General features: G+C 36.6%; 1 protein-coding gene across 2 annotated transcripts in view; it reads left to right on the plus strand.

The window, feature by feature from the left end:
• PCNX1 (pecanex 1) overlaps window positions 1-21,706 on the plus strand; it is an 81,532-nt gene that overhangs the window by 26,081 nt on the left and 33,745 nt on the right. The window contains exons 7-10 of one of the 2 annotated variants that reach the window (XM_054400731.1): window positions 6,853-6,985; window positions 11,547-11,731; window positions 18,139-18,229; window positions 19,914-19,971. In XM_054400731.1, coding sequence (XP_054256706.1) covers window positions 6,853-6,985; window positions 11,547-11,731; window positions 18,139-18,229; window positions 19,914-19,971 — 467 coding nt within the window. The remainder of the gene's footprint in view (window positions 1-6,852; window positions 6,986-11,546; window positions 11,732-18,138; window positions 18,230-19,913; window positions 19,972-21,706) is intronic. The other variant, XM_054400732.1, reaches the window with a different exon arrangement.

Genomic DNA, 21,706 nt, shown 5'->3' on the forward strand with positions numbered 1-21,706 from the left:
TTGCATATAAGGTTCTTCATTGGAACCAGAAGGCTGAATTCCATTACCTGTTTTTTAGATGCAGAATGACATTTGAAATGTCAGTGTTAGCCTTCCTGAAGTCTGACTTTGAAAGCATAATTTTGTTATGTCATAGTTTTTGTGTGTAAAGGTTGGGGTTTCAGAATCAGAGGTAATTCTGTAATATTCTGTCATTCTAGTAGAGCTGAGATGTTGCCATTAAATTCTTAAAGATTTAAATGGTGTTAGAAGTGATGTGGGAGGCTGAAACCTAACTCTGCAGTTTTGGAACTTGACAATGAAGTAACACTTGTCACGAATCTTTCATTTACTAATTGCTAATCCCTGCCTCATAAAGCAAAATGCAGTTTTAGTATGCTCTGTGGGGACTATGTCTTGCCTGGTTTGTCCCCTTCTGGTATTTATAGATAGTACAAGGACTTTCATTAGATGGCTCACAACCAAAATAACTACAGTCTTCCTGATAATGTGTGGATCCATAAAGGTGATAATGGGGAAGAAATACACATCTCAGATCTTCCAGCTCTCATCAGTGGTTGCTGAGAGCCAGGAATGTGTGTGACTGCTTGACAAAACCGCTGATTACTGCTGGTAAGAGACTTCCTCTCACTTGGTAGAAAAGTGTTCCTTTCAGTGTGTCATCTATGGAGTAATAGGTATCCTACCTGAAGTTCTGGGCTGCCTGAGGGAAATTCGGGATACTTGATGAAAAAGGCATGGCGCACACATACTAAAATTTAAAAATGAAGCAAGTAACACTTCATGTAATGTTTTAATTTTTTTTTCCCCTGGTTGAATTTTCTCAAGCCTCTCAAAGAAACCAGAAGTGGTAGTTCTTTTAAAATACTTTGCATTGCTGTGGGAGTCAGTTTGTTAAAATGTCCTGGATTGGTGGTGTTCATGCAAGTACTTCTCCCAGTTTCTATTTGATTTGGAAAGAATGGTTCCGTTTTATTGGCAAGTAGTATGTGGTATGCATAAATTTGCCAAGTATTCATCTCCAACAGGAGTTGAGTAAGAATTTTCGATACTTGATACAAGCAAAGCTGAGTCTACTTAAATTTATCCCCCACTTTTTTTATGCTCTTTTTGTGGATGAACCTGGAATTATTGTTGTACATACAACCAAGAACACTTCTGAGAGCTCTCTGAGCAAAGCAATAATGGAAGTGCTCATATCGCTGCCTGGTGTAGCCATGATACATAATTCCAGAATATATCCAAGTTGCCTACTAATTAACATTTGGTGCTATAGTTAATTGAAGCCCATTCAAAACAAGCATGACTTTTGGTATGTGATATGCTAATAGAAGAAGCAACTGGTAAAGGTATTTGCTAATATATCACTGCTGGAAAGTCTGAAGATTGAAAGCATTTTTTCTTTAAGGTGAATAAATCCACATACAAGGGCAGATTTAAATTTCATAAAGATTAGTGTAGGCTATGAACATATTTCTTCTGCATGGACATACTTCTAGCCATTGATACCTAAATCCCTCTACTTAGGGATTATACTGGGCAGGTAATAAGATTAAGTCATGTTTTTAGCTGTTTGACCCCAAGTCTATCAACAATATAGTCAAGAAGCCTGTGTGAGGAGCACTCAATGTTTTTAAGTGACGTTTTCAAGTGGGAAATACAATGAGAGAACAACGAAGACGTTGTGTTTGGTATTAGCATTGAATTTTGTTTGTTGAGCTGGTCTGTGAAATTTTTGTTTTAGAATTCAAAACAGATGGTTTCCTTGTCCTGGTTACTCTTTGTTTGACAGTGTTTTGCTTTTCAGATGGTTGTAGTGACTGGTTTGATGTAACTGCAAATAGTGCTCTGGCCTAGTGTGACTTGTTTTTTCTCACACATTCAACCACAGCACTGAAATCTTGGGCTTTACTTCCCTTGTTTCTCTTTCAGTTACGTTTTTTGTTGTGGTAGTGGGTTTTGTTTGGTTGGTTTGTTTATTTTGTTGTCAAGATAATCTTTCCGTTTTAAATTGTATGGTGTTTTCCTCTGCCCTATTTTGTAGCAGAAGTTTATTTGTTAAGGATGTCCCTCTTCATTGTTCCTCCTGTTCTGCCCACATCTCCATTGTTGAGAAAATAGCATTAGTGATGTTTTTCATTAAATGTCCACCATAATTTATAATGCTATAATCCAGTATTTTGCTTCTTCATCAGAGAATTTTAAGAATTCCCTGCAGTTGTATGTCTTATAATATTGTATAATCCATGGTGATTAATGATCATATACTGAAGATACGGACTGAATCAAACTCCTTTCTACTTGAATATCTGACAAATATGGTTTTAAAAATTGTTAGGGCTCATGAGGATAAACTATGGATGCTTCAACTATCAGAAGAGGGGTGGTGTTAACCAACAAATGTATGTGAGAAGTATAGATTTTTCTCAGGTTTTCACCATGACCAAGATGTAGGTGCTTGATACAGGAGAGTTAAATTTCAGCTGTTTGGTTTGGCTAAGTATATTCAGTGTTAGAAAAGTGATTTTTATGGCTTGTGAGCCTTACACCATTTTGACTTCCAGTGAGTATTTGTAGGGTTGGTCATTACAAGTGGTTGGAAATACTTAGAGCATTACTTCAGGTTGATAGGGAGAAAGATGGTATACCCAAGCATCACTTGGGTCCCATGCACATGTCTAACCATGCTTAACCTGACTAATGTTGAAAACCATCTACACTTCAAGGGATGTACTTTTATGTTCCAGAGTGGAGGATTTTGTGTTTCCATTGTATGTGGAATTTTTTCGCTCTGTAGTCAGCCTGAAGTTTGCAGTTTTTATCCTGAGAGCTCTGTAGCTTTCCCCCTAGATATTTTGCTTGTGACTTGCCTCCCTATCATATGTCTCTGGAGTCTTACTTGCATTTCAGAATTCATCTGAGACACTGGGTTTAGTGATATTTCCTAAATGGGACTTGCGATGCAATGAAATTTGGAAATTCTCCTTTTTCATCTCATGCTTCTGCAATTTCTGTGTTACAAGTTTGGATTATAAGCAGCAATACATGCAGAGTGGTGTTGTAAATGTTTTATGGCTTGTATATGTAGATGTTCCTGTCAGAAGGAAAATACTTGCATTTCATGTTCTTGAAGCTAGTTGTATTGTAATTGTGTTATTGTAGTATGAAACCTGAAGTCTTCACTATTGTGTAAAACATTTAAGCAACTACAGAGATGCACATGAAGAACACTTATGTAGTACAGAGAGAAATTTTGGAAAAGCATGACCTGCAGTCAAGGTAGTTCTGCATATTCTCAGCTGTTTGGCAAAGGAGTGTGAATTATTTGTTGTTATAGAATTTTCTCTAGAATAAATTGCAGTTCTTCTGTTTGGAGAGTATCATTCCAAATGTGTGATGATGAAATGATGTCCTCCTGGCTTTCTAAGTGCATAACTGAATTCAGCTTTTTTTCCCCCCAATCAGAAGAGTAATGAAAGAAAAAAAGTGATTGGATTTTAATAAATACATGCACAATTGCATTAACAAACACTAAAGTCGAATTACTTCCCTTTTAAATTAGGTATATTATAGATGGGGAATGGATGTGGGAGGGCTGTTTGCTAAAAATTCGTTAGGTCTCCACCTTTGATTTTATTGCTGTCTGGGATGTAGGTTTCTATTTTTAACTTGTGCACTCAGAACTTCAAACCTGATTTTTCTTTCTTGAGAACAGATAATGTTGTGGGCTCAAATTCATGATAACACGCAGAAGAAATTTATACTTACATTTCTTGACTTTAGTGCAGTGTAATCTTTCAACATGGAAGTTTGCAATAAATCAGAAGGAAAAGACTTCAACAACAACATACTCTTTAAGCTGGAAAGTTTCTTTTCTTCTATAGTCTTACTTCAAGTAAGCAGGAACTGTACAATCCTTGTTAGATATAGATTTTGTTCATGAGTATAGAAGTTGAATAATAACTTTCTGGAGTCTAGAAAAAGTTCTTGTATGTAGCAGCATTGGGGAAGTGTGAGCAATGGTCTAAAGACATGTTTTTAAAAGTCCTACAGGGATACTTTTAGATCTGCTTAGTTTTACTTTTAAATATGAAAACACTGTGTTAATTTGTAAATATTAAAGGAAGCTTATTTATGTTAAACTGAAACTATTGCCCTCATGATTAAACTGCTCTTAGAGCATGGTAGAGAATAGTTCAGGATCTTTGTTACATCCTACTGATGACCTCATGAGCAGCTGTACTGTTCCTTCTCATTAAAGACATAGAAACAAGAATAATATGTATTGACATAAGTAGCTTTCCATACTGTGTGATGTGTGTGTGTGTGTGTATATATATATTTCAATTTTTTTTAAAACCTATATGATTTTTAGAAAGTTTGGGGTTTGTTTGGTGGGGGGTTTTTGTTTGTTTTTTTAATACAATAAAAAACCCAAAACAAACCCAAACTTTGTTCAGTTTGCCTTTCCCCACTTCAAACAAGCAATGATAGTTTTTGCACAAGTAGGTGTTTTCATTTTTCGTAACTTCTTGAGGAGTTGCATAAGGTTAGGCCTGGGGCTCATTGTGCTGAAAAGCTGTGCAATCCTTTACATTTATGATGTTTTCCTCACAGGACACTGCTTCAGTCAGTTCCTGAGGTAGACTTGCTTCAGTGACAACTTGGGGTTGTGTAGGAAGAACCTCTAGTGTTACCATAATCTAGGCTTCAGTTACTGCAGAAGGTGATGTTCACTGAATAAAGAGAATGAAAAAGAGTAGATGTTGTCAGTGTTAAGAATGCTGGCTAAAGAATTGCACCTCGAGTCTGCTTTTCCTAAGTAGTTGCAGATCATAATTAAGATGTAATGCTGATGTTTACCATCCTAATTGTATTTAAGATGTTTTCATTTCAGTTCAGTTACTGTTCTCTTTCCTGATGCATAACTATGACCTGATTAGCAGAAATCTGGGGAATTGCTTTTGCATGTGAATTCAATGGAAGCTGTGCTGCGAATGAGTTTTACATGCTGATGTGTGCAATGGAAAAATTGAGCTTTACAAATTGGCACCGAAAATTAGTGGGCAGTTTTGACCTGTTTTGTGTTAATCCACCAGAAAAATCAGGATTCATACTACCTTGTTTAGCATGTTTGACTTTCTCTTACTGGGAGCTGTAATAAAATCCTTGAAGAAATTAGATTGTGTATTAAAACATAAAACTGTTAAGCCCCTAGAGAAATGTATTAAATTCTTGCTGAGGTACTTCCTTGTCAGTGTATCATCTATTCTTGCTTAGAATAACATAAACAGTTGTGGAAGAGCAAGGAGGAAGTGAGCAGTCCTGCAGTTCTGAAAATACAGAATTGGACAGAATTAAGGATGTCTTAAACTTCTGACATTTTGGTGATGAAATGCTTGTGACTTCAATGTTTACCTTAAAGTAATTTCTTCATGTAGCGTCTTAGCTTTTAAAGCAAATTATAGAGTGAAGGTTCATATACACTGTTCACTTGATAACCTGCGGTTCATGGATGGAATTAGACTCTTGTTCCCTGCAGTCCTCATTGCTTGAGCTGTGGCTGTAGGTTGCTGTTCACTGTAGACCAGTGTTAAAGTCTTTGCTGGTAAGTTTTGGAAGCTTAATGGCAGGAGTGTTGTAAATGCACTGAGGTGAGCATGGGCTACTCTGCCTGTGATCTTTTCTCCAAGAAAAAATATGTTGCTGCCATAGCAGTTTGTTTTCCTTGTTTTGTTCTTTTCATTTGTTTTGACTTGACGCAATCCTTGGTATTCTCACTCTAGTAACAGGCTTCTTGGGTACGAAGTTGTGACTTCCCCTTTGGGATGGTGATTTTCTTCTTGCACTGACTCAAGTTGTTAGTTTTGTTTGTTTTTTCTCCTCCTTCACTTGCTTGCCAAAACCTCTTTGTGACCCATTCATTTGAGTTTTCTAGTGCTCTGCATTCAAATTGGTTAGTAGCTTCCTTTGGTTCATGAGGAATACTGTCATTGTAGACACACCATGAAGCAGTCTTAAACTCATATTGTTCAGACTGTGAAGCTTAGGGAGCACAGCTGAATTTTGGGGGATAGTCTATGGAAAAATCTTAGCTTCTCGTTGGGTACATACAGACTGCATTTCACGGTGTTGCTTGAAGAGGACCAAATGTTTTTATTGTTGGGGTTTCTTTGGTGGAGGGGGAGTTGCAATAATCACCAATACTTAAAAATTTATTCCCTCACCTAATTTCAACCCCCTGCTCCTCTAAATCATAGTGTAACTAGTCTAAGATAAGCAACATATATTCCCTGGTGCTTAGGAGAGGGAAAACCCCCAAAACAAAACAACAAACAAGAAAAAAAAACTCAACTCACTTTTTTCCCTTGAGGTGATGAGGTTAACCTCAACCATACCCATTTGACAGAAATTATAAAATCAAGAAGGGAATATTATGAGGAGGAGCAGATGACAGTCTTTCTACATTGTCTTTTAGGCTTCTCCTTTAATTATGTATTAAATGAGATAAAGGGTGAAATCAGTTTTGGTCTCTTCTTGCCCTGTGCAGATGGAAGGGATTGGGGCTATCCAACTTTTTTTGCAACTTTGATATTTGAATCTGGGGGTGGAAAGTAAGCTCTATATATTCAAGAACAGACACATCCCGCTCCCCAAACACCCAGATCTTTAGTACTGTGTGTTGTAATCCTGTCTTGAGGCAGGTTATTTGAACAGTCAGTGCATAAGCTGCTTTTGTTGCAGGTCAAGTTCATTAACTTGGGGAGGGTAAGGGGGAAGAAAGGAGTCTTAAGTTACTGTGTACATAACTAGGATGGGTTCATATTTGACCTAAAGTCTGTCTTGATGCAGCAGCACAAGCCAGCGAGGAGACTGTCACATTTCGCCGTGAACGCAGCACATTTAGGCGTCAGGCAGTACGACGCCGGCACAATGCAGGGAGTAACCCTACCCCTCCTACATTGCTCATCGGATCACCCCTCAGGTAGGGTATCTAAATGTTCCACCATATCTAGCATGCATGTAGCAGACCACTTCTCCCCACACCCACCAATGTTGCAAAAAAAAAAAAAAAAAAGCACTTTTTACTTCCTTCCCCACCATAACCTCCTTGAGCTGTTACTGCATGTCACTGTGGGCTTGTTGAATTGTGCATGTGTATGTGGCACTATTTTTCAGAATGATGAGGATAGCCAGTCTCTAACCTGTTACAGCTGGTTTCAGATTGATAACAAAAGGAATTTAAGCTAACAAACTGAGACTTAGTGGCGTTTTTCTACTGCAAAAAACTTCAGAAAATTTTTATTTCAAGCTGTAAAAAACCCTAAACAAAATATTACTTGTCATTTTGGTTTTCTTTCCATTAAGAAAGTCAGCATTAGGGTATAGTACTGTAATCAGTTCTCAGATGTGTAGACAGGCAGAGCATAATAACAATATGGAAGAACATAGTAATGAACTAAATCATGCCCATAAAGGCTCCAGATCTGAAGTACATGTAAATCATTGTATGAACATCCTGCAGTGTCTTCCAGCATTAGAAATAGTGGAGTAATAACATGTATGTTATAGAATGTATGGTGTTGGTCAATATTAAATCTTCATGGCATTTTGCATGCCTTGATGGTATTTAGAAATAACTACATGCGTGTATCCCAGGAGTCCCAAGGGTCAATGACACATTTGTTAACAACACCGAGCCACTTACATATTGCATACAGTAACTCTGGTCTGTCAGCTTGAACAGCAGAAACAGCAACCACAGTAAGATTTAAAATAGTTTTTTAGATCTTTCAATTCTGTGGTTGCTGATAGCATTGGAGAATCTGACAAGCACAATGTTACCTGTAGAGGAAGGAACACTTACCCTATATTAAAGCAACTCTTCATCCAATTATATGATAAATACACAGGAATAATTGTAGATATGTATATTTTTAATAATCTTCCTTCATATGCTGAACTGTCTTTTAATAATTGTAGTAGGCTGCTCTTGTGTTTGAGAAATACTCATGTAATTTCTTGTAACTGTAAAATCTGTAGAAATTGAACAAATAACAAGAAAATGCAATACAATTAGAGCAGAGGATGGGAAGGAATCATGCCATTTATGTGACACCACTGAAGTAATCAAGGAGTAAATTCCTAAATTTTCCTCAGGCTGGAGGATTGCAAAAATAGTACCTAAAATCTATCAGATGAAGGATTGACTTCTGCCACATGATGAACTGAAACTAGTGAGATGTTTTTTTCTGGTTAGTGCAATATGTAAGCAGTTACCACATTTCAGATAATTTTTCATTAAGCTTCTGGTCTTGCTGAACATAGCTTGTTCAACTTCTAGTGATGTGCTTCATAGTGAAAGATGCTAAAAGTTTACGCTCTCTTGGATCACTTCTGCTCTACATTTCATTCACTTGCTTCAGATCTGGTTTTGGGTTTGTTTTTTAGCAGTTTCAAGAGAAGGGATAGTACTGTTCTGTGCAGACTAATCTGCGCTCTTTAATTGTGCATTAACCAGAAAACAATGAGGCTGCTTTCTTGGGTAGAAAGTAGGGCAAATAAAGGAGTCTTGTTTTAAACTGAGGTCGACAGCTGCCACATTTTTACATGCTGGAACAGTCATTAGGGTTGCTGTGGCTTAAGCTGGACCTCAGTGAGATCATGTGAGAACAGAAGTTGTTGGAAGTAACTTTTTAATTGACAAAATGTTCAAGGGTGAAAAAGCAGAACAAATATTCCAGTCTTGTTTCCTCTTTATATCTTCCAGCTATTGTTCTTTTCCAAATTAAAAAAAAATTAATTCTAACCCACAACACTATAATCTCTCTGCCATAATGATATTATAAAAAATGCTTGTATTATAGATGTGTTCAGAATTTAATAGTTAGTGAGCAACAATGCTTTGCCCAAATCTTTGTTGGTGATACTAAATAACTGTCCCTTGGAGTGGTGTTCTAGTCCAACCAAACACCAAAGTGCTTTCAGATTTGTTTGACATAAATTCCGTTTGAACTACCAACTGTGGGATGTATCTGAAAAATTGTGTTTATTGCTCTTCTGATTTCTAGGTATGTAGTCTAAAAAAACTTCTCTTTATCTGGGTAACTTAATGTACATTCTATATGTTGCTTGAAAAACATACCTCTAAGAGAATTTTTAAATTTTTTTTTTCTTAAATCATGCATAAGGAAAAAGCATGAAGAAACACAAATTTGTAGCCAGGTACTACCAAGATCATTTCAAAAGAGCTGTACTGGCAGTAATGGAACATGCTAGTGGTGAGCTGCCTCAGTCTAGTACCTGATATTGCTTAATCCATGTGACTTCAGATGTTGAACTTCTAACAGTATTAGATTTAGTAATCTTTACTTGCCCTAATGTTATTTCTTTCTTATTCTTGCCAGCAGAACTTTAATCTGCTAATCTTCTAACTCTTGCATAAAATTGGATGTTGTGGGCATGTTCTTTTAGAACCTGTTGAGTTTCACCTGATTTTATTTTTTACAATTCCTTGTTACTACAATTACTTTTTACTTCCCGTGGAATATTTAGAGACGATGGCATCACATGTGTTTGTGTTTGGCAATGGTGGACATTTTAAGTGAAACCTAGTCTAGTATATTCAACTGTTTTTTGTCTAATCTAGCATCAAGAGTAGTTTGTCTGGTAATTTAGAAAGAAGCCAATCCCCACAAAACCCAACCACCTCTGCTTCTGTCTGCCTAAATGTCAACAGTGTTTTGAGTAGCTTAAACATAACTATGCATTGGCATCTTCTGTAGTCAATGGTGTATGCATGTGTGTCTCATGAGAATGTGATTGTCTGAAGCAGAATTGTATTTTTAGAATTACTAATTAGGCAGTGACTGAACTTGGCTTTTGCATATCTGTGCAGTCTTTTAATGTCAGTGTTTTAGAGGTTTTTATTGTGATGTATGGATAACCACTGAAAGGGCAGTGTAGATACTTTTCAATACATAGTTACTGTAGAAGGGAGAGCAGCATTGTTTAGTGTTGTTTTGATGTTGCTGATAAGACTTAAGGGAGACAATGAAGACTGACACATCTATGAATTTCCTTAGGGCTCTTGTTGCTGTGTGGCTCACTGACAGCCTTGTCTGCAGCAGCAAAACACTGAATTTCAAGTTCAAATTTGAGTATGTTAGAATATGATACTGAGTTGCAATGTTTTACTTCATGAGCTATGTGCATGTCTGCTTTATTTTGCATGAGCTTTTCTTAACATCTGTTCTTATAGCCGTATCTTGCTTTTCAGTGGTGCTCTAACAAAAGAACTTAAAAGTAGATGTTCTAGAAAATATTAAGAGCAAGTTCATGAGCTATAACCCCTCAGCTCTTAGTAAGGTCTTACTTTTTTTTCCTGTAAGCATCACTGTAGCATCACACTAAACAGTGAGATGTTAAGAGCAACAGGTGATACAGTTTTTCAAAATGTTTAAGATATTTTCTGTAGTCTTTAGAATAGTAATTTTTATCTGTCTAAAAAAGTTTAATTTGATCATGTCCCGCAGCTAATGGCTGTGACATTAGCTTCCTTAAATGCACAAAAAGAAGGATAAAAAACACTAATCTTGCAAAGTAGATGTGATATAAAAGTGTGAACATCATGTTTCTAGCACTGTAATGTTGAATATTAAGCAAGGGATTAAAAATATCTGTTAAATTGCTGTATAAAATAGTTTTGCAATGAGAAGGCTATGAAGAGGAGAACTAATTTTCAACTGTTGTCTTATCGTATGATTGTAAACTTAAAAATTTCTCCGAAGCCTAAGTTGACTTCTAAAAACCTGACTTTTGGTGCAGGTATGTGTCTGGGTATAGAAGAATTTCTTTGTGGTAATAATACTGAATAAAAGTTTTTATTGTACTTTCAAAATAACATTAAAAAATGCAATTCATAATTTGTTGTAAGCATTCTTCATATGTTCAAAAAATTCTGAATCCAAAGATTTAACTACAGTAGTTTACAAGGTCTGTACTAACATACGGTTACTAACAAGGCTTAAAGATGCTTTTGTAGTTGGAGTACAGATTAATATCAACAAAGTGGTGTTACTGTGATCAAAAAAAAAAACCACCCCAGACAGCCAATTAAACACCTGATTGAGACATACTTTAGTGAGCAAAAAGGATTTTAACTGTTGTGAGAAGACCAGAATAGTCACTACTATATGTAGGCAAATAGCTTAGGTTATTCTGCAAATAGACTAACACACACTAATTTGCTTTTGCACCCACAAATTAAGAGTTATACTTGTGGGTGACATGGGGAGATGCTAGAAAGCAATAGTGCTTCTGAAAAGTATAACAGGAATTGTATCTCTGTATTCCTTATGGTAACTATTGACCAAATACTCTGTTATATGGAACTCATGGGTTACTTTAACCCTAATAAACAGCTTCTTAATGCTATACTCTCTTAAATTTTCCTCTTTAAACTATGAAGTCTTTATTTTGCTTCACTTCTAGCTATTTTTCCTCTTCTTCCTGGTAATGTGTCCCAAATCCGTGTTTTCTCGTAGCCTTCAAGATGGTCTGCAAGGTCAGCAGCCTTCCTCCCAGGTCAGAGTGCAGTCCCGCCCCCCTTCCCAGGCAGCTGTGCTCAGCGCTAGCGCCTCCTTGCTGGTGAGAAATGGGAGTGTCCACTTAGAAGCATCACATGCCACTGCATCTGCTGTAGGCGGTAGCAGTTTACACGATGAACTTGGTATGCAGGCCTTATGTAACCTTGGTGACATGGAAGTTTTAATACAGCAGCTATATGGGTAATAACGTTGTGGAAATCAGCTAACCATAGCTTTTTTCTTAACGTCATAGGTGCGTTTATTAGAAGCCCATGTTGCTCATGAATCCCTTGCCTTTCACAGTTGCTTTCCAGGCTGTTTCTCTATCTGGGAAATACGGGACAATGTGAAATACTTTAAGGATACGTAGATAGAAGTAGTGATGGTGTGAGAGTTTTCATGACTTGAACCATGAAATATGTAATGCCTAAGTTCTCTTTGCACTATCACAGATAGTCAAGCAGAAATTGAGACCAGCTTTGGGTATCTTCTTGTTCCTGGGGAAAAAAAAATATGGTCCCTAGGAATTCTTCATCTTTTCTTTAGATGTGATGTTTAGCTGCTGTTAAAAAATACTCTGAGACTGCTTTGCTGTTCATGTGTACTTAAATTTAGGAGCTTGAGATTAGAAGAAAATCTGATATCTCTCCAATACCAAATGTCATCAATCCACAGAACCTTATAGTTCCCTTAGTTCATCATGGTCTGTTTTATGTGGTATTCTTAACTATTTATTAATTTATGTGGAGCTAATAAAAATGTGAGGGAGGAGGAAGTTAAGATGATCATAAGTGACTGATCTCCTGTGACACAATAATGCAGGGTCAGATGTGGAAAAATTCCTGGCAAGCATCTTTGCAACTATCTATACATGGCCTGAATTATTTGTGACTTCAGCATTAATATGGAATTCTCCCCCAAATTATGAAAATGGGTATCTTTAGAATTGACAATTACTACTGGTAGTAGTTTAAGCAGCTGTCAGCTCTAGTAATCTAGAAGTCCAGGTTAGCTCAGAACACTGGTACAACACTTTTCTGACCTGACTCTTTCCCAGTGCTAAAAGCTAAGTGAATTGTCATCTTACTCCACGAGTGAGGAAGACTTCAAGGGTTGTGGGGCTGTGGTACCCCTTTAAATATTAGTTTGGCTAGCAAATTGCTGTTCTTCTGCACCATCTAGCTGCAATATAAGGAAAAAAATTGAATCTAAGCAGAACTGGAAAGAGCCCTGACATTCTGAGATGTTTTATGAAATTTAACTACGGATGCACTAACTTCGCTTAATCTTCTTACCTGGAAATTTTCAGATTAGATTTTTGTGGCTCTACTAGTATCTAGATGTCTCAATTTTTCTGTCTCAGTGCTGATACCTGAACTAAGAAAGCAAAGCTTATCAAATGAAACTACAGGCAGTATTGGTTTATGTTAGAATTTCTTCTCAAAATCGTTATTGTACTTGGAAGGAATTGATTCGTCTTAATATAATCAAATTTTATAGAATACAGGATTTAATACACAGTCTAGGTAAGTTCGAGTGTAAGAACACATTGCGATGTTGTAGCAGAAGTCAAAGTGGATCACAAATTCAGCATTGGGTTCATGCTTTCTGAAAAGGTGCATTCATTGTACTTGGCATGCATTGAAATCTTCAGAAATGTGTATGGCTAAGCACAGAACAGGCAACATTTCCAAAGATGTGAGTGACTTGGGGCAGAATGTTGCCTTTGGAGGCAAAAAATTTTCCAGTATCTGCTCAGTTAAAAATCTTGTGTATAATAGGGATTTATTACTGATTTGAAGCTCTGAGCATCTGATGAGAAACCTTATTTGAGTGAAAGCAGCTCTTCTAGACAAGATCTATTTTTTATTTAGCAAAATCAAATTTTCTAGTTTGGGTAGCAGGCTTTGTGACAGGTACTGTCTTCTCTTAGACTAATGCAAAATGGTGCAGGCTTTCACAAGCATGATTGCTTTATTAGACCTGACAGGAAGGGAAAGTATTTTTTTTCCTTATAATTGATATGTGGTTTGTTTTGGGTTTCTGTTCTTGTTTTATCTGCAGTCAGGGATGAAGAAATGCTATTTATTGCTCTGTTTGCCTTAAGTATAAGGTTGTTGGCTTTGCTTTGTTGTCCCAGGATACCTACCAATGACAGATGACCCTCTTGCTTTATGTTAGGTGTTGTATGATCTGGGTGTGATACTGGGGTAGAAGTTTGTTTTTTCTTTTAGTTTTTGGAGCTGATCAAAGAGATGCTGGTGATATGACCAGTTCTTTGTCACTATGAAAATTGCTGTGACTGCCCAGAGCAGAAAAAGCATTAAAAATAGACTGGGGAAAAGATACCAAAACAAAATGTGATTTACGGCATCTGGGAATACGTAATTAATGTAGTAGATGTGGTTGTATATCTCTGTACAATGCATATAAGAATTCCTATTCTTACTGAAATTCGGTTAGCATATTTTAGGTTTTCAGGAAGACAAACAGAGCTTGTGTTCTTCTACATTAAAAACCCCCACATTCAGGACTCCTGGTTTTGTGCACTCATGAAGTATCGTTTATGTGTTGATGTCAAGCTGTAGCTCTTAACAAGAAAGGGTTTTGGTTTTTTGGTTTTTTTTTTTCTGACTTTAGAGAGTCATGTCCATGAACTCGATTCTGGTGACTTGTTTTATGAAGGGTGAACCTCACCTATATAGTCATCTTTAATTGGGCATTGTTGTGAGAGTAAAGTGAGAGATGCTGGGAGGCAGTATCTTTAGTCTTCTAGATTTGAAGTAGAAAGATTTTTATCAAGGGGGAAGGAACTTGAAAGGATGGGTGAAGACTTAATGTGGAGCAGTAAACATGAAGTAAATCCTGTGAAGAGTGCTGGACAAAAAAGAAACGTAACAAACCAAACAACATGATTAGAAGCAGGATTAATATAAGGGGAATCCAGAAGGTGACAAAACCCATACCTTGACTTAAGTGAATGATAGTCTTCAGTACTAGTGTCTGGTGTTCTTGCTAGTGTCTAATGCCTGAGATGTTCAGGCAACGGGTGGGAATTTCTAGGCCTTGCAGCAAAAGCTTGCAGGCATTACAATTTGTAGTCAAGAATCCAAGAACTGAGTCACTATAACAGATGCCCACTTTCTGAAACACATGGAGTAGCAAACTCTTATCCTCAGCTAGATGGCATGGTTTGTTTTTGTTTTTTTTTAAATACATTTATTTTTTAGGCAAGTTGATTTTTGTGGTTAAAGAGAAATGGTCACCCGGAGCTTTACAATACACTTATTGCTGTGTTCATCTCTTGATTTTTATCCCATACCTGCAAGTGAAAATCTTTCATATTTATTGAAGTATTTGTTTATGAAGGCAATCGGATAGTCTTGAAGATCAAAACTATTCTGTAAAGATAAACGTATACCCTAATCGCTCATTAAACAATTTAGAATCTATTCCTCAGTTTCATTTTATAATTAAGTAGATATTTTTGGGGATGGATAGGGGAGTATTTTCAAAGGTGTATGTAGAAAACAGTCACTTCCCATTGTGCCTATTGAAAATATCCCAATTGTAGTCTGTGGAATTTGGTATGATAAGCAAGTTAGTCTTCTGATAAACTTCATATGGAATTTAAAAAATGGAACACTTTGAGGCATTTTAACTGAAAAGCTGTATGTTTTCATAATGCAGCTGAAGGTAAAATTTTGACCTTTGGACATGATAGCTCCTTGCAGTCTACAGAGTACTCAGATTCTGATGTCTTCAGTTTTGCTGATTAGGATTTAAAAAATACTGTCAAAAGTAGATGTGTCTTGATCTAATGGTGTAGACTTCATGCCAAGTGTTAGCAACATTCAGAACTAGTTTGAGAGGTTTGAAGCAAAGTAGTATTTACTAGATGGAAAAGTGGGAAATGTGCTGAAAATAACTTGGCTGAAGAAACCATTAGACCACCATTTTTCTTGGAATCTGAGACACTTCAACTTTGCTGGTTTTATCTGTGCAGTCATCAGCCTGTTGCTTTCATTGATTCCTCTAACTGTGGGAGCATCATTTCTACATTATGAACTGTTGTGTGGTTGTCTCTGAACTTGGTGGTTAAGATATTTTTTTGCTTTTAAAACAAGGAAGCTTGCTTCAAAGGAGGTACATTCATCTTTTTCTCTCCTTATGTCTGAACTAAGATGTATTTTCCGTTTGTGTGCCTGAGCATCAGTGACTTGGTTTTATTGTTGTTTTTGTTTTGTTTGGGGTTTTTTGTTTGGTTTGGTTTTTGCAAAGGAAAATTGAAAAGACAGTTTTAAACCATCACGCTAGTCCCAGTAGAGTAATGTTTGGGTGAGTTTAAGTTGTGAAGAATTCCCAGCTCGCCCTTTGAGGGGTGGAGGGGAGAAGTTACAAGGATTTCTATTGGTGGACAAACATGCTTATTAGCTGTATTTCTGGATTTCTAAAATAAACAAGAGTATGAATTTGTTGACAAGTTGATCAAACTATAGTCCTTAAAGTAAAAGCTTTATTAAGCTTTTTCAGTTGGATGCTCTATGCTGAAAGCATGGAAAATTACTAGGGTAAATAAAACTACTAGATGTACCTATAGGTATCAGATCTTGTGAGCATTGGAACCCTTCATTGGAGTGATAGTGTACTGTGCAAAAGCTGCTGTCATCTTGCACAATTTTCGTATCTAATTGATGGGACTTTGGAGGTCATCCATAGACTCTCCAGGCACACCTTAGGTCTTGTGTCTTCAACAGCATTGAATAGTTCTGTCATCTTTTCTACTTGTGATGAGTCAAGGCTTTTCTGGAGAGCCTTTTGATTTCAACAAGGTAAAAAAGGGTGGGAGGGGCCAGGCTGTTTTACTGAGAAGCCATGGTTTTCTTGGCAGAGAGCCTATGTAAGCAAATATGGCAAAACCTGAGTTGGTTTTGTAGTTTGTATGTAAACACTTTAAGTGTTTTGTCTGTTTGCTCTCCTGTTAAGCAGGTGTGGCTTATCCCATCACAGCCGTGCAGTACTTAGAGAAGCAGTACAAATGCGCTGCATTTTGACTGATTCAAAGATGAGTTTAATGTGAGAGAGCTAGAGGTTTTCTGAAATGAAGTATTTTGTGGTTTTCATAGCTTGAGGCCTTTTTCAGACACTTCACAAGAGTGTAACGATTAAATAAGCTTCTTTTGGAACAAATATATCTGATGTATTATCTGAGCCTAAGCGAACAGGAAGTTACATCTTGCAAGTAGTATATTCTAATTTCTGTTACTAGAAAGTAATTCATTTAAATAGTGGAAAGGTTAATTTCCAGGCTCCCAATTCAGTAGTGCAAAAACATAAATTTAACCCAAACTTCATTATCTCTTCTAAGGTGTAGCTGACCAGAAGATTCTTTTTCCTTACATAATTTGGTCTTAACTAGAACCTGAAGTATATCATCTATATCAGAAGCAGGTTGTGTTCTCACAGAAAGCTTGAAAACTCTCATCTGGTTAGGTATTTTTGTGGGGACTGCTTGTTATCCTTTATCAACAAGAGAAGGAACAGCTGCAAGACATGCAGCTGAGATGTGTATATAGTTTGCTTCAGAAGCTCTAAAAGGGGGGGTGGGTGTTTGTTCTGTGTAAGCAAATCTGAAAATACTCCATTCTTTGCATCATGGCTGAAGAACAGTTTTGAGTTAGAAGAGATGGAGAAGTTGGCAGAACATTTCATATGAGACCACAGTTTCAAAAGCAGCTTCCTTCATTTGGAGCTGAAAGATATTGAACCTGGCATTCAGGGGAAATTGCGCTGCTTATCTCTCTGTCAGACTATTGTGGGAGAAGGGCACAGTAGAAAAGGTAATTTGTGATTAGAGTTATAATCTCTGGCCACTTTTTTGTTCGTTATGTATTTAGGAATAGCTTGATATTAGTAATTCAAAAGTTTTAATAACACCTTTAGGAAATTATGATTATGGAGTTCCAGTAACTTCGGATGGTGTATCGGAGAAGTCAGGTTTCAGTTTTTATACTGAAGCATTTCTTTCTGGATTGTAGAATAAATCTGTCTGCCACTCCTTTTCCAGTTTTTTAGGGGTCTATTTTATGAATCATCTCTGTCTGCTTGTTTCACTGTTTGTTTTCCAACAGACATGTGCCTCTCAAACTTTTTTTTCAGGACACTCAAGGAATCTCTGCCTTAGTTAAATGCCTGAATTTTCAATGCTGATAGCAAATGATATACTGATTGTTCTGGGAATGGGGGGACAGAGAAGAACTGAAAAAGATTCTGTTGTATTAATGGTGACATTGTATAAATACAAACTCTTAAATAAATTTAGTTCAGTATTGCAATTTGCTGTGTATATGTCATATAAAATGGTATGATACAGGACTAAGTAGCTAATGTCTGCACTGGTGACATTGCTGTGTAATCATACTATGTTCTGACACTGATGTAATATGGATGTCTAAATTGATCAGAGTAGTAAGTTAATAAATGTAAAATAATGTCAGTGGGATGAAGCATTATGAAATTTTGACCTGCTTCTGACCTTTTCTTTTGCTAGGTAAGTTCAGTTCTACGCTCTACGAGACGGGGGGCTGCGACATGTCACTTGTGAACTTTGAGCCAGCTGCAAGAAGAGCATCCAACATCTGGTGTGTGTGAAGGCCAGTCAAGAGTGATGATTCTTGTCTTACGGGAACAAAATCTTTGATTTTAGTTTTAAAAGGTTATTTTAGTATGGACTTAAAAAATAAACCAGTGTAAAATATTAGCCATATGCTTTTACTTTTGAAACCTGATCTTTACTAGAAGATGTCAATAACTGCATAAATAATCTCCTTAACTTAAATCACAGGATATTAAGACTACTACTAGCTTAAGTAATAAATGACCCAGCTGAGAACTTGACAATTGCATTTTGGATTGGCTTATAGAAAGCCTTTTTCGAAAGATTTAACCCAGACTTTGGGGAAGTTTTTAGCTGTTGACTGTAATGGCTATTAACTTATTTACAAATGAACTTAGATTTGTGAAGCAAATGTAAACTGATAAATTTGTTCTCAAGCTTGTAGATGGCGTGAAACAATCTATAGAAATGTTAATGTGACAGAGGTGGAAATTTGACTTAGAGTTGAAATAAACAGCAACATACAGTGAAGTTTTCCTGCTGTTGGAAAGATGCCCTTTCTTTGAAGGGATAGAAGCCAGAAGAACGAAGAACAACTCAAACCCTCTACCCTACTACCCTCCCCAATCTACTTCACTGCATAGGACTCCTCTAATGCTATTGCATCATGCAGAATGCTACAAATTGCCACCACATGTAGGTAGAATAGCTATTGGAATTATGGAGTAATGAATATGAAAGCTTCCATCTTCAAATATTTCTCGTGAAAGTGCGCAAGTGTCTTTTCTTAGAGCTGAATTTTTATAGGAAGTTCTCTATTCCTTGCACAAAGCTGTGAATGTCTGCATCTACTGCTTGCATGTTCCAGATGCAAAGGCCTTGCTGATGGCTGCTGTTAGTTTTTATGTGCTAATGGAAGGAACAGACTAGCCACCACCAAATAATTGGATCTCAGCTTTAGAGAACACTTGAGTTTCAGTGAAGTAAAATTCATAACAAAGAATGTTTTTATCTTAAGGCAAGGAACTGAAGGAAAGGTGCATAAGTTTGATACAAGTCTTACAGCCATGTGATTTACATGGAAAACAAACATACAAAAGCAATCCAAAATTGGGGGAAAAAAGCAGTGGTTGGATATGGACTCTCATACAGTAAGAGACATTTCTCCTCATCTCTAATGAACAGAAATTGCAAAGTAATGTTGCTCTTCTTAACAGAGATTTCAGTTTATTTAAAGTGTTTTTCAAAAGCCATTTAAAGTTAAGTAACTTGGTATACTATTGTTAAGTATGTAGTAACTTTGGCAGTTTTGGGACCTTGATAAAAACAATATAGAATCAACAAAAACTCTGTGAACACATAGTGGACTGAGCACTCCATTAGAATTGGGATGTGTGTTTGCACATCAGTAACCAATGGATTAGAGCACATCTGTGTTTCTTCAAGCAGATTGTTTCATGTCATGATAGTCCTTGTTAGACAATTTAGGGACTAGGTATTGAGAAAATTATGCCAAGGGTAAAGAGTCTCTAAGTGGATACTTACATTAAAGATATGTGATTGAGGGGAAAATACTCAAGTGCGGATTTGGGGGGTTTTTTGATAAAATTTGCAAGGAGTCAAAATTCTTTTGGGATGCTAGAAAATAAGAGTGCCTGTTGAAATAAAATGTAGTTTTATAATCTGAAGTCTTTCCCCTGTTCTTATAGTGACACGGACTCTCATGTATCGAGTTCTACCTCAGTTCGCTTTTATCCACATGATCTAGTAAGTTGTTCTTATTTGTTGTTAAAGCATGAAAAAAGCAGAAGACTTTCTGATTTTATAGCACTGCTTAATCATCCTAGGTGGTAGTTCTTTGTTCTTAAAGACTTTTGCCTAGGTTTAAGTGAAGAGAAAGTATTTATTGTTACAGTGTCTTCATACATATATATAGAAATCGGTCTTTCTGCATAACACTTTAAAAAAGAATCATTTTCTCTCATCTAAAGCATAGTGATTTCCTAAATCACATGGAAATGAGCTATTCTGATACACTTTGTAAAGGTTTCCAGAGTGACTGGACAGCTTGGACAGTTTTCTTTGTATGTATTACTAAGATCAGAAAGCAGCAGTAAAAACGAATTTCACATTCTGACCAAGAGAAAACTTCAGTAATTTTCCCTGAAAAGAATTAAAAACCTCATCATTGGAATCTGCTGTACAAATCCTTTTCATAGGCAAAGAGTGACTGAAGGGGAAAAAGCAGAGGCTTATGCTGTTTCATACTGCAAATAGCTTTAGAATTTCCTAGTCTTGTGATCTTAAGCTTTTTGTATTCTTGTGAAGTCCAGACATATCTGTAGTCAATTCTGAAGGGTTATATTGCTGTGTCATGAAAACAGTGCAAACAGTCATGATTTTTACAGTAACGATTAAGCTAGGAAAAGAAAGTAAAGTATATTGAAGTACCTAATGACCTAATCAAGAGAGGAGAATAAAGTATGAATTCAGCATTTGGCAGAGAAGCAAGAGACCTCCATTTGCCTGACCATGCTTTTGATCAGGAATATGCTTTTCAAACTGGGTGTCTGCTAGAGAAATTTTCTTTGCTTTCTACCATCCCCCACAAGAACAGGGCCTCAAAAAAAGAGGCTGCATTGCTTGTTATGTGCTATTGGTCCATCAGTGTAGGTCCTGTTGGAGGAAATGTCTCTGTTTAAGGCACACAGTTATTTGTGAAAGCTTAGCACATGTGCCTAAAGAAACTTCCACTGAATTTATTGTGGGTGTCATGAATGTTACATTATGGTGATTCTGCCCCTTAAGAAATCAAGTTTTAATGAAGTTATCCAAAACCCACCTCTTTTCAGAGGCAACTTATCTTAGATTGTATGTTTTGTATTTTTGAAATGCCTTTAGAAAGGGAATGTTCCTGCTTCATAATGGGATTTTTTTAAGGAAGGAAAAGCTGGTTTAGCATCATTACAGTACATTGGTGCTTTATGGAGTCATGAGAATTTTCAAAAACAAGGTATTGAATGTTAAACATGAAGATAAATAGAGCCAAAAGTCCCAAACAAAACAAACAAACAAACCTCAAAGCCCTCAAAAGAACCCCACCATAAATATTTGTTTTATTCTTTGCTTAATATTGTGAAGATTTGTCATCAAATGATATCTTAATGATAATATTGTGGAAGGATAAAGGGCAGTGCATTAAGATGTTTCTTGACCTCTTAATGAAATTTATGAAGTGGGTTAGATGACACATACATACTATAGTAACTTTTTAGCCTTCTGAGTACTCTCCTTAATGTCCTTTACGGTGTTCAGCGTTGCTGTGACCTCAAGAGAACTCTAGAGTGAGAGAGTACAAAACAAGCAAGAAACATAGTCAGCTGTAAGTAGTGCTTGTCTAGTTAGGGCAGAGCTTTTGTTCAGTTTGTCTCTGAGTATATTCTAAGCATAGCGAGTTTGAATTTCACAGCTGATGCACTGATATGTTATTTTTGTCATGCAA

The sequence above is a fragment of the Indicator indicator genome, chromosome 4 (assembly GCF_027791375.1).
Source record: "Indicator indicator isolate 239-I01 chromosome 4, UM_Iind_1.1, whole genome shotgun sequence".
Taxonomy (NCBI): domain Eukaryota; kingdom Metazoa; phylum Chordata; class Aves; order Piciformes; family Indicatoridae; genus Indicator; species Indicator indicator.